General features: G+C 36.4%; 1 protein-coding gene across 1 annotated transcript in view; it reads right to left on the reverse strand.

Moving 5' to 3' along the window:
* Positions 1–3,578: 3,578 nt before the first annotated feature.
* The window catches only part of LOC118752305, a 37,624-nt gene continuing 28,974 nt past the window's right edge, over positions 3,579–12,228 (reverse strand). The window contains exon 3 of the mRNA XM_036487174.1: positions 3,579–5,003. Within this exon, the coding sequence (XP_036343067.1) occupies positions 4,502–5,003 (502 nt within the window). The 3' untranslated portion in view covers positions 3,579–4,501. The remainder of the gene's footprint in view (positions 5,004–12,228) is intronic.

The following is a 12,228-nucleotide window of genomic DNA, read 5'->3' on the forward strand; positions in this document are numbered from 1 at the left end:
TATAAACATTCGCTCTCAACACTTATTAAAGGCTCATCTGAAAAAAACTTTAAATAAACTTAATATTAGAAATGCTTATTTAACGCTTATTATAGCAAACTTACTTTAAGTTATTCTTAAAAAGATTTATGAAATGCTTGTTGGGTATGTATTTAAAAAATAAAGTATGCACAAATGTTAAACAACTACTAATACAATTGGGGTTTTCATTACATTTCACACTGGCCGTAATTTAATTTTTTTGGCAAAATTCTAAAAAGAAAGTGATCGTTTCCAAAATCGGTGCATATACATACATATTATTCATGCTACTAGTAAGTTAGGGCTAACATTTTGGACTGAAAAATAAGGCGAAGTGTAATGTACATACATACATACATATGTATATAAATAAATATTAAAAAAATACATATAATAAAACAAGTAAGAAAGTCTAAGTTCGGACGGAGCCGAACATTAAATACCCGGCGCAAGTATTAAATATATGTTTTCCACCTTTCCGAAAGCTACCGCTACATGATAAGCCGCGGTGTATAAATTTTAAGTAAATTAGCGTCCTTAAATTTCGAAACATTGAAATTTCAAGCATTTCTGAAATTTACCGTTACATGAAAAGTGGCCGTAATTTTAGTCCGATTTCAACAATCTTCAACGGTTTGCTTTTATGTGGCAAGCACAATAACCATACCGAGTTTGGTACAAATTGCTTGAACGGTTAGCGAGATACATATATGTGATCAGAAGTGGGCGGTGCCACGCCCATTTTCCAAAATTTTATCATAAACGTATTTCTTGGTAAAGAATTGTTGCAACCATCAATTTCGAATAAATTAGCTTTAATATTTACTGATTTATCGAGGATTTCGTATTTCTCTAAATTACCGTTATATGTAAACATCGGCGTAGCCAGAATGAAATTTAGGGGGGAGCTCGACCCTATTAAGCTGGCATTTCAGGGTACTATTTTATATATATATATAAGGAAAATTTGAAAGTTAGGGGGGGCTCGAGCACCCCCCTGCCCCTACCTGGCTACGCCCATGATTGTAAATATCAATTTTGAGTGAATAATTATCTTCAGTAGTTACTAAAAAATCGCAGTTTTCGTATTTCTGAAAATTACCGTTATATGGGAGGTAGGCGTGGTTATTGTCCGATTTCACCCATTTTCAAACCATCCGTCCCATGCCCAAAGGAAAAGCACGTACCAAGTTTCGTTCGTTTCGTGTGCACAGACGGACAGGCGGACGGACAGACGGTCACCGCTTAATCGATTTCTCTTTTCATTCTGATCATTTATGTATACATTTGTCTATATCTATCTCGATTCGTTTTGCCTGTTACAAACAACCGTTATGTAAACAAAGTTCTAATACCCTTGTGAACAAGTGCGCTCGGGTATAATGAATTAGAAAATAAGCTACCCTCTTCCTTTACTGAAGGTGAGTGCCCGCCTAGAGGAACTTTCACTGTATTCGTGTATTGGGCACAGGTCACTGACAGTTATAACTTTAAAGTAGTGACGGAATTTGTGCACCTAATAATATAATAATAATAGATTGGCGCTTACACAAATGTTAGTGTTTGGCCGAGCTTCTCCTCCGACTTGTGGGGTGCGCCTTGATGTTGTCACACAAAGCGGAGGGACCTACAGTTTTACGCCGACTCCGAACGGCGATTGTATTTTTATGAGAAGCTGTTTTTCATGGCAGAAATACACTCGGAGGTTTGCCATTGCCTGCCGAGGGACGACCACTGTTAAGAAAAAACCTTTTTTCTATATTTTTTTGCGATGTTGCTTTGACCAGGGTTTGAACCCAGGTGCTGCGGAATGGAAGCGCGCACTGCCTACCACTGCACCACAGCGGCCGATTTGCGCACTTAGGGTCCAGCATAAACACCACCTTATGGATTTTGATGCGCTGAATGCTAATCTTTAGTCCGTTTTGCTTCATAACGCCAGGATTTTTTCCTAACCTCAAAAAGCGTGCTGGTTACATAATATCCACAACATTTTTTGACGGTAGTGCTGAACTCAGGTCCGTTAGACCGATTCAGCGCATCTATCTTGTTCCCAGACCCTGACACTTTTTTGTTTGGCTGTGTAATATTTTTTGGCGGATATAGCATCTAATTCCATTTTTCAGCACGGGTAAAAAATACCACTTGTAGTAAATACAATATATGCAGCACAGAACGAACTAAAGTGTGTCAATTTATATTTAACTTGTTTTGCACAGTGTACAGCGCTTGACCAAAAATAAAAAATAAAGTAAAGTGAACTTTGGTACATCAATGGATAAATAGAAATAGTTTGTAGTATTATACATACATACTATGCTTTTAAAAATTGAGAAGCACTTTTTCAAATCTGAAACGAAATTCTCAAAAAATTAAAATATTCACGGAAACAGCCCCCCTCAAAGTATTTTGAAGACCAAATTCAGTCAAATTCGGATCAAACTTAATAGATTCTAATAAAAGCCCTTGGGAAGTTAAGCAGCTAGTCGTACCGACATTCAGATGATGGAAAGATTTCAGATGCTCTTTACCAGGTTAATATCATTTTATCTAATTATCTACCGTTTAAAAATTGTCGCATATGTCCATTATAAATATGTATGTATTTTGGTCCACCAATAACGTACACGATTTTCATTTTTTCTATTGCAGTTTTTTATAATCATGTAATATTTAACATTGTCTTAACGTTTACTTCTTCACACTCTTTGTTTGGTCAGAAAACCTTTTTATAAAAGTTGATCTTAATTACATGCATAACCAATTACATTAAATAACAAATGGTAGTGAGATTTATGAATTGCGTACATATTGTACATACCAGTGATGGGCAAAATGTATTTGCTAAGTACTAAATACAAAAGTATTTAGGTAATTATGTTGCAGTAAATAATAAAGTACTGTTTACTTAAATATTTTGGATGTTCCTAAATAACGAGTATGATGGTATTTACTTATTTTCACAGCACCAAATACTAAGTATAAAAGTATGTGCTTTCAATACATGAGTACTTAAGTATGCCCATCACTGATACTTACTTATGTAACTATCACTAATGCATATGCAAATAAATAACTTTGATTTTAAATAAAATAGAAAATGTGTAGATACAAATACGAGGTTACTCGTTAATACATACGTACAATTCCAATAAATCTTATGTGAATACATATGTATCTACACAGCCAGCAGAGAAACGTTCTTTTTGCCGAAAGTGCAGTTTTCGTACATTTTTCGTTTCCGGAAATGTTCAGAAAACGATTTTCATATTTGTTCATTTTTCGTATCCGAGAAATGTCATCATCTCATTTCAAAACAATAATTTTAAAATATTTGTTCAAATTCGCCAGTAGCTGAGTGTGCAGAGAAGTGTGCTACTATTTCTTAGCTTTCAGGAGGTCCCAGGTTCGAATTCCGTCAGAAGCAACACATTAAAATTAGTTATTCAAATTGATATAATTGCTGAATCTTAAATTTGTTTTTTGTGTGGTTTCCTGTAACTATGAAAAAGTTTCTGTGAAGTTCATAATGAAATCGTTTTCAACGAAAAATTGTATCAGACAAATTTCAGGAAAACAGCCGAAAGCGCATCCGTTTTACAACCATTTTCGATAGTTTTCTGCACATACGATTCGAATGAACACTTTAGTGGGAGAATTGATCTGAAGAACGTCTGAAAACGGAATCCGAAAACGGATGAAACATCAGGTTTTTATACGAAATTGTTTCCATTTTCGGACACGTTTCCTGATATTTTGCTGGCTGGGTATGTATGTATAAAGTATGTTCCCAGCCAGCAAATTATCCGGAAACGTATCCAAAAATGGAAACAATTTCGTATTAAATTAATTAATCGTTTACCGATTCCGTTTTCGGACGCTTTTTAGATCAGTTCTCCCACTAAAGTGTTCATCCGAAACGTATGTGCAGAAAACTATCGAAAATGGTTGTAAAACGGATGCGCTTCCGGCTGTTTTCCTGAATTTTGTCTGAGTCAATTTTTCGTTGAAGACGATTTCATTATGAACTACACAGAAACTTTTTCATAGTTACAGGAAACCAAACAAAAACAAATTTAAGATTCTGCAATTATTTCAATTTGAATAAATAATTTTAATGTGTTGCTTCTGACGGAATTCGAACTGGCGAATACGTATACAAGTTTTCAAATGCTCAGTTTGAACAAATATTTTAAAATTATTGTTTTGAAATTTTTCGGATACGAAAAATGAACAAATATGGAAATCGTTTTCTGAACGTTTCCGGATACGAAAAAAGGTACGAAAACTGCACTGTCGGCTAAAAGTACGTTTCCCTGCTGGCTGGGTTTGTACAAAAACATTTACAAAACTGTACAGGATATTGGATTATCAAAACAACTTTAAACGAAGTTTATTCAAATGCAATCATATTTTGTGTACGTTCACTTTGTCTAAGGATTACACTCTGAATAATGTGCATAAAATAATATACAAATACTTAAAGATGTGCAAGTATTTCGATATGCTCTCCGTTGTGTGCGTTATCCGCATCCACTTGACTGTCGTTTTTGGATATCGTAACAACGGTAACTAATTCTTTCTGTGAATGTGCGTTTACTTCCGTCGTAGTATTTGCCCTGCTTTCTTCTTGTTTATTTGTGGTGCATGGTGGCGTTCCACGGCAATGACTCGGCCGTGGATTTCGCACATGTTGAAAATCCTTCGCCAATGTTACGCTATTACTCCTAATTGGCCTTTCGGGCAGTGATCGTAATGTTGAGTCGGAGTGGCTATTGGGCAGTTGCTCCGAACTGGATGGTTCTGGGATATCTTCATTGCGCAGCAGATGGTCTGTTGGCGTGGTGCCCACGCTGCGTTCACTACATATCGTGGCTGGATTAGTGTTTCGTGACCTATAGCTCGGCGGGAGGCTGTACTCGGACGTCCCAGCTATGCTGCCAGCTGCACCATTTGCTCGTAGCGTTGTGGTTAATGGTGCTCTGAAAGAAGAATAAACAAACCCGTTAACTGAATTTAGTTGTGTAAAGGGTACACATTGAGCCTCATGCATAGAAACTGAACTTAAGCTTAGACAAATTTTTTGCACTGATGAAGTGAGCTCAATCTCCGAGTCGGAGCTTAAGCTAGCTTTTTATGCATGCGCCCCATTAGTTTTTTGCGTATGGGCCAGAATGCAAAATAAACGGCATTCTGAGTTGCCTTCTCTCCTGTTTTTAAACGAAAGAAGAATAATTTAATTGAATTAATGATTCAAAATATTGCTTGGTAGACAAAATTGATAGCAGCTTTATATTGGTTCTGTAAATCGACGTGGCGCCGCCATTGACAATTGTTGCCTATTTCTAATGTGTTGTATGGTGTAACAGAAATATACATACACACTCCATCTTGGAAAATTTCGTCCTAAATAGAAAATTCAGCGTAAGGCGAAATGACTTTAGAACAGAAAGCTACCCTATATATGCAGCTGTTCCTCAAGGAAGTGTTTTAGGCTCAATTCTTTATGTAATTTATACAAGCGGCTTACCAATTACCAATTCTTTAACTTTATCGACCTTTGTTGATGACACGGGCTTTCTAAGCGCAAAAGGTTGAGCTCTGGTTTACTACTTGGCGAATTAAGGCTAACGAGAGCAAGTCCATTCAAACCAGATTAACGCTAAAAACAGAAACATGCCCATCTCTTAAGATTAACCGCAAACCTATCCCTATAAAAGATAGTGTCAAATATTTGGGTACGACGCGGGACAGAAGACTTGCTAGGAAAATTCACATAGAAAATGAGATTTCCCAAGCAAAACTAAAAGTAGGAAGCCATCATTGGATTATAAGATGCAAATCCAAATTGAGTTTGGATAACAAAACGTTGTTGTTTAATATGATCATTAAGCCATGCTGGACATATGGAATCGGAATCTGTGGCACGACTTAGAATTCCATTATAGAAAAAATACAAATACTTCAGTCAAAAATATTACGAAGTATATGTGGCGCTCTTTCGTATGTAAAGAATGCAAAAATACAAAAATATCTTACCGTTAACACAGTACACGAGAGTATAAGAAAATTGAGCAACAACAATAGACTAGCGAGAGAACTTTTCAGCAGACGATATTTGAGAAGATTAAAAAGAAAGGACTTTGCCGACATTAGCAAATGACGCGCTATATACGATATTTTCTGTACTGATATTCCTTAAGATATCTCTCTACTTTAAATTTACACTTTATAAATATCCCTACAGATGATATGATATCCCTACTGATATCCTTTTTTATATTTCTAATACGATATGCTCTTCAAGTATATGAAATATCTCGTGATATTTTCTCCGAATTACTTATGTAATTAGAATTTAACAACACAAAATTCAATGCGATTGCAGAGAACATAACTTGAATATATTAGTTCCTTAAGATTTAATACCTTATTGTTATTTTCATTTTATAAAGGATACAATAAATATTTGGATATTAAAAAAACATACATGAATCGCATGGTGGAATTATACAAGGTCAACCATCTTGGCTCCCTTAATTATGTAAATCGATGTCTCCTTCAAAAAGGTACATACTTTTCCTAGGCATGAAATGATATGCAAGTCTTTTCCTCTAAGAGCAGCCGTTTGCGCAGTACTGGTTATCGTAACCAATCATAAGTGGCACTTTCCTGTCATGATATCGCCACCATGTCAAACTATCGAATGTGAAAATGGGTACTTTTCAGGAGAGCGAAAAACTGTTGTAAAAATTTCTGTTGTCATTAGGAAAAAGGGTGGGATTCGACACTTTTTATCAAAGCCAGTATCCTCTTCTAAGAAGACTCGAAATTTGACGATTTGATTTGCGTTTCATTCTAAACGCATACGCAAGGTATCGTATTGAAAAAGCATTTTTTCACATGTCACATTTGACATGGTAGCAACGATATCTCAGGATCCTTCGATATTCATGCATTGGCCAAGTAAGAAGTCCACACGAATGATGACGTTATCCACTATAAACACTTGGGTTCGTCTTTTTCAGCCCTGCGTTTATCTCCTTCTGAACTGCTTAACCTGTTGGAACCCATCTAACAGTCGCGTGAAAAATGGCTTAGCTTTTCGCAGCTTAAGAATTTTCCAGCATTCATTTTCTCGATTGCACCAGGACTATTCTTGCCTGCGATTGACTTAAGCGTTTTTATTATCTCATTCATTACATCTGGTGTTTCCACTTGCTCTCTGTTGATCGTTTCGTGTGCACGTTCGGTTTGAATCTTTGGCTTTTACCTTTCGAGGTGCTCACCAGATTTGTCTCAAACTAGCAGGCTTTTTGGTAGCGATTTGTCACCTCCATTTGGTGAATCTTTCTCCTGTGCTCGCTACCATAAGGTGTTTCCACGGCGCCCATCAACACATCGTACCCAGCGGCGCAAATGCACATTACGTAATCGAATACTCCTTCAAAACTTCGAAGGCGGTATATCGGACTGAATGGATTACAACCCAGATTACTTTGCCATAGGCATGACCGCTTTGTGGTTAGCGTCCTTTACATACTGGTTTTGTTTGTAATCGGAAAGTATGATGTGACCGAAAACTCTTCGGGTGTTCATTACAATACGTCTTCGTTTGTAAATTGTAATGTGCATTGTAAGTATGTAGACTGCCTGCAATTAGCATTACAATTTTAAATTGGGTCAGCAGTGTTTTAATCATTTATTGTATGAATTACGTAATGCATATTGTGGACGGCCCCATTTAGCAGTGCGCTGCTGGGGTAGTTGTCTCTTTCATACTCTGCCAGATTTCCGCTGCAGGCCCTTTTAATGCAACAAACAGCGCAGCGGACTTGTCCCCCATGCACTAATGGTTTGCTGTGCCGTTTTCTCAAACTGGAGCTTAAAGATCTGGAAAGGAAATGTTCCGTCAAATGATGATGTTTTTACCTTGGGAGCGGTCGTCGCAGTGACTGGACGATTAAATTTACGGAGACGACCTTCTAGTTCACCCACTTTTTCTTGTCTTTTCCCCGATCTTATCCTCCTTGCGGTGATGAACCAGGAGCTTTTCCATTTTTTCAACATACGCGAGTGTTTCCTGTGCACCTTTAGATCAGTGATGGGCAGATTTTTGGCTCTTAAAGCAGTCAAAGAGCCAGCAAGTTCTTTGCAAGAAGTAAACCAGTTCGCAGGGTATAGCGGGTGTAAAAAACACATTAATGATGCTTATATATTAGTAATGAGAGCCGGAGTACAAGAAATTTTATGACGCTCTTATTTCCCTTAATGCATACTTTTGACGTCACCCCTCAACTAGCACCTAAATGTGTCAAGCCGGCTCCTAAGAGCAAAAGGCTCCTCTTCTTTTTCGTTATCCTTCGTGGCTTTCTCCTCGGATACACGATGGAAGTCGTACTTATCCACGTCAATGCCTTCCTTTTCCATTACCTCTCGCAACCGTGATAATATTTCTACTTTTCCTCCGGACGTGGCCAAATTTCGCTTTCAGTCTCTGGTTTGAGTTCTTCAATTTTTAGCTCTTGAAGCCTTGCCATTGTGAACATTCTCTTATAGGATTTATTGATTAATCCCACTTTTTACACCAATTGTTACGATTAACCTTGAATATTCGACGAATTTCCTAAATCCTTCAGTTCCGTTACAGTTACCGAACATTCCCGTCCTCTACTGGAAGCATCTGTCATTATTACGAATGTTAATCCCGGAATCCCGGCCTTTTTTAAGTCCCAAAAATCCCGGGATTCTTTGCAAATAATCCCGGGATTTTCAGGATTTGTAATTTGCCCTGGAATGGAAACTCCTTTTCTTGATCAGTATTGGCTATATTTATTATTTTTTAATAATTAGTATTTTTTCATAAATATCTAGCTCATTATATATACAACATCATGCGATAGTAAATTTTACCCATAAAAATCAATATATTCGTGAAACCATGGGCCAAATATTGTAAAATAGCGTTTTTAGTTTTTCACTCTGACGTAAGTAATTCCAAAACGATTTAAAAAATTCAGTGAAATGTGCTTAGAGAAATTCTGTAGAATTTAATCAGATTACATTTTTTGTGCATATCGACTGGCAAGTATTGAAAATATCCTTTTAAAATTTTTTCCAAGAAATTTCGCAATATTTGTTTTTGAAAAACTTATATCTTAAGGACTTATATAAACTCGATAACATTCTCGAGTTTCGTCCTTCTAACTTTATCAGCTTAAAAAATTACTTATTCGTCCTTGTGATTCGAAAGATTTTACTTTTGTCAAATTCTAAAGGAATTTCCTTCCTTCTTTCCTTCGTTTTATTTGATGCCCATATTTTTATTCTACAATGCATTGAATTTTTTAAATAATTTTTGGAATTAATTGAAATTACAAAGTCCTTTAAATAAATCCTGACGTCAGGAAGAAAAAATAAAAACGCCACTTTTAATAAAAATGTAGGTTTCAAACCTATTTATTTATTATTTATTTTATGGTAGGATGAGTCAGTTGGGGTCGTTAGATCGAATCGCACTGAAAGTGGTCTGATTAGAAATGTGGTGATTTCCGAAATAGCTATCACTTCTACCATTTTTATACCCGAGCGCACTTGTGCACAAATCGATTCGAGATAGATATAGACAAATGTATACATAAATGCTCAGAATGAATAGAGAAATCGATTAAGCCATGTCTGTCTGTCCGTCCGTCTGTCCGTCCGTCCGTGTACACGAGCAAAAATTTAGATATCTCAACGAAATTTGGTATGCAGGTTTCCGATAATCCAAGGTAGGTTGGTATTGAAAATGGGCGAAATCGGACTGTAACCACGCCCACTTCCCATATAACGGTAATTTCCAGAAATACGAAAACTGCGATATTTTAGTAACTCCTAAGATAATTCACTCAAAATTGATATTTACAATAATTTTCAGACGAAAAATAAGAATATTATAAATTTTTGGAAAATAGGCGTAGCCACGCCCACTTATGGTTACATGTGTATATCTTGGTAACCGCTGCACCAATTTCATCCAAACTCGGCACAGTAGTTGGCCTTGATACAGCACACCAAATGGCCTAAAATTTAAAAAATCGGACAATAACCACGCCCACATCCCATATAACAGTAATTTTCGGAAATACGAAAACTGCGGTATTTTAGTAACTACTGAAGATTATTCACTCAAAATTGATATTGACAACAATTTTCAGACGAAAAGTAAGAATATTATAAATATTTGGAAAATGGGCGTAGCCACGCCCACTTATGGTTACATGTGTATATCTTGGTAACCGCTGCACAAATTTCTTCCACACTTGGCACAGTTGTTGGCCTTGGTACAGCATACTAAATGGCCGAAAATTTTTTAAATCGGACAATAACCACGCCCACATCCCATATAACGGTAATTTAGAGAAATACCAAATCTTCGATAAATCAGTAAATATTAAAGCTAATTTATTCAAAATTGATGCTTGCAACAATTCTTTACCAAGAAATACGTTTATGGTAAAATTTTGGAAAATAGGTGTGGCACCACCCACTTATGATCACAATTATGTATATCGGTAACCGTTCTACCAATTTGTACCAAACTCGGTATTTTTATTGTGCTTGCCACATAAAAACAAAACGTTGAAAACTTTTGAAATCGGACTAAAATTACGGCCGCTTTTCATATAACGGTAAATTTCAGAAACGCTTGAAACTTCTATATTTCGAAATTTAAGGACGCTAATTTACGCTTACCATCTAGCGGTAGCTTTCGGAAAGGTGAAAAAACATATATTTAATACTTGCGCCGGGTATTTAATGTTCGGCTCCACCCGAACTTAGACTTTCTTACTTGTTTCAAACCATCGTTACTTTTACACAATAGTTTTTCATTAAAAACGGCTTCAAGCTCAATAAAAATTGTTGAATATAATTGTTATAAGGCCATAAATAACAAAACAAAGTAGGAGGGCTTCTCAAACAATTTAAGTTGTTGAATATCTAAATCCCGGGACTAATCCCGGAATCCGGGGATTTTGATAACGACATCCCGAAAATCCCGGGATCGTAAAAAGCCAAAAATTAACATCCCTAGTCATTATTCTTTAGTTTGCTTTCATCTGCTATTCGTGGGTTACAGTGTCATAGTAAGTATGTACCGGTATTGTTGCAAGAGGAGTCGATTAGATTTGTTCTCATTTGCATTATTTTATCTGAATTCCCTGAAAAAGCTGGTTTAGCAAATACCAATGCTTAAACACAAAAAAAAATTGGTAAGTGTTTAAGCGACTTATGCATTTCCCGCATAAACAAAGAACAGCGAACACACACATGCACTTGTATTGCTCTCCCGCCTAAAACCAAGTGTAGCGAATAAACACACGCACTTGTGTTTAAAAATAATTCGCTCGTTCTTCATTGGGTATGCATTTTTTTATGCACTTCTCAACTGCCGCAGAACAAAACCTACTAAAGTAGTTAATTGCTGGCACCCCAAATCATGCCCAACAATCTCGCTTTATGCCAGAGTTGCCAGATGTGGGGATTTCGGCCCATTTTGGTGATTTATGACCCCTTCGGGGATTGATTTTTTCGTTTGGGGATTTGGGGATTTTATGGGGATTTTTGTTTGGTTTAAAATTTTGATATTGAACTTAAAACATATATAGGGACACGATATCGAACCGAAAGTATCGATTTGGCACTCATTTAAAGTATCACTTTAAAAATATCGGGTACCCATTAATATCGGAATAAAAAGACTCGATATTCCAAATATCGATACCAAAATCCAAAAAATTTATGTGAATATAGGTTTCGCATATAGGCCGCTACACCCCAGGTTAGAAGAAGAAAATTAAAAACAGCTTCCCATAAAATACAATCGCCGTTTAGAGTCGACATAAAACTGTAGGCACCCCCTTTGTGTTGACTTAAACATTAATTACCGTTTAAAAATGTTCGTATTTAAATCAAGTGTAAAGTCTTAACCAAATGGATTTTTCCATTATACATACACTACGTACATATAATGGAAATATTCAATTCAAATACTTCCGTACTAAAATGAAGCATTTTTCACTACACGGATGGTGTTTTGCACGTCTCGGATGCTTTTTCATATGTAATTAAGAAGGTATATGTATACAAAGCATGCACGCCTGCAGTACGGGGGAGCGACTACAGGACTGCTGAATCGGTAGCTACCTGATAAACACCGTCAAT

The sequence above is a fragment of the Rhagoletis pomonella genome, unplaced genomic scaffold (assembly GCF_013731165.1).
Source record: "Rhagoletis pomonella isolate Grant_MI unplaced genomic scaffold, Rhpom_1.0 Rhpom_scaffold_01384, whole genome shotgun sequence".
NCBI classification, from domain to species: Eukaryota; Metazoa; Arthropoda; class Insecta; order Diptera; family Tephritidae; genus Rhagoletis; species Rhagoletis pomonella.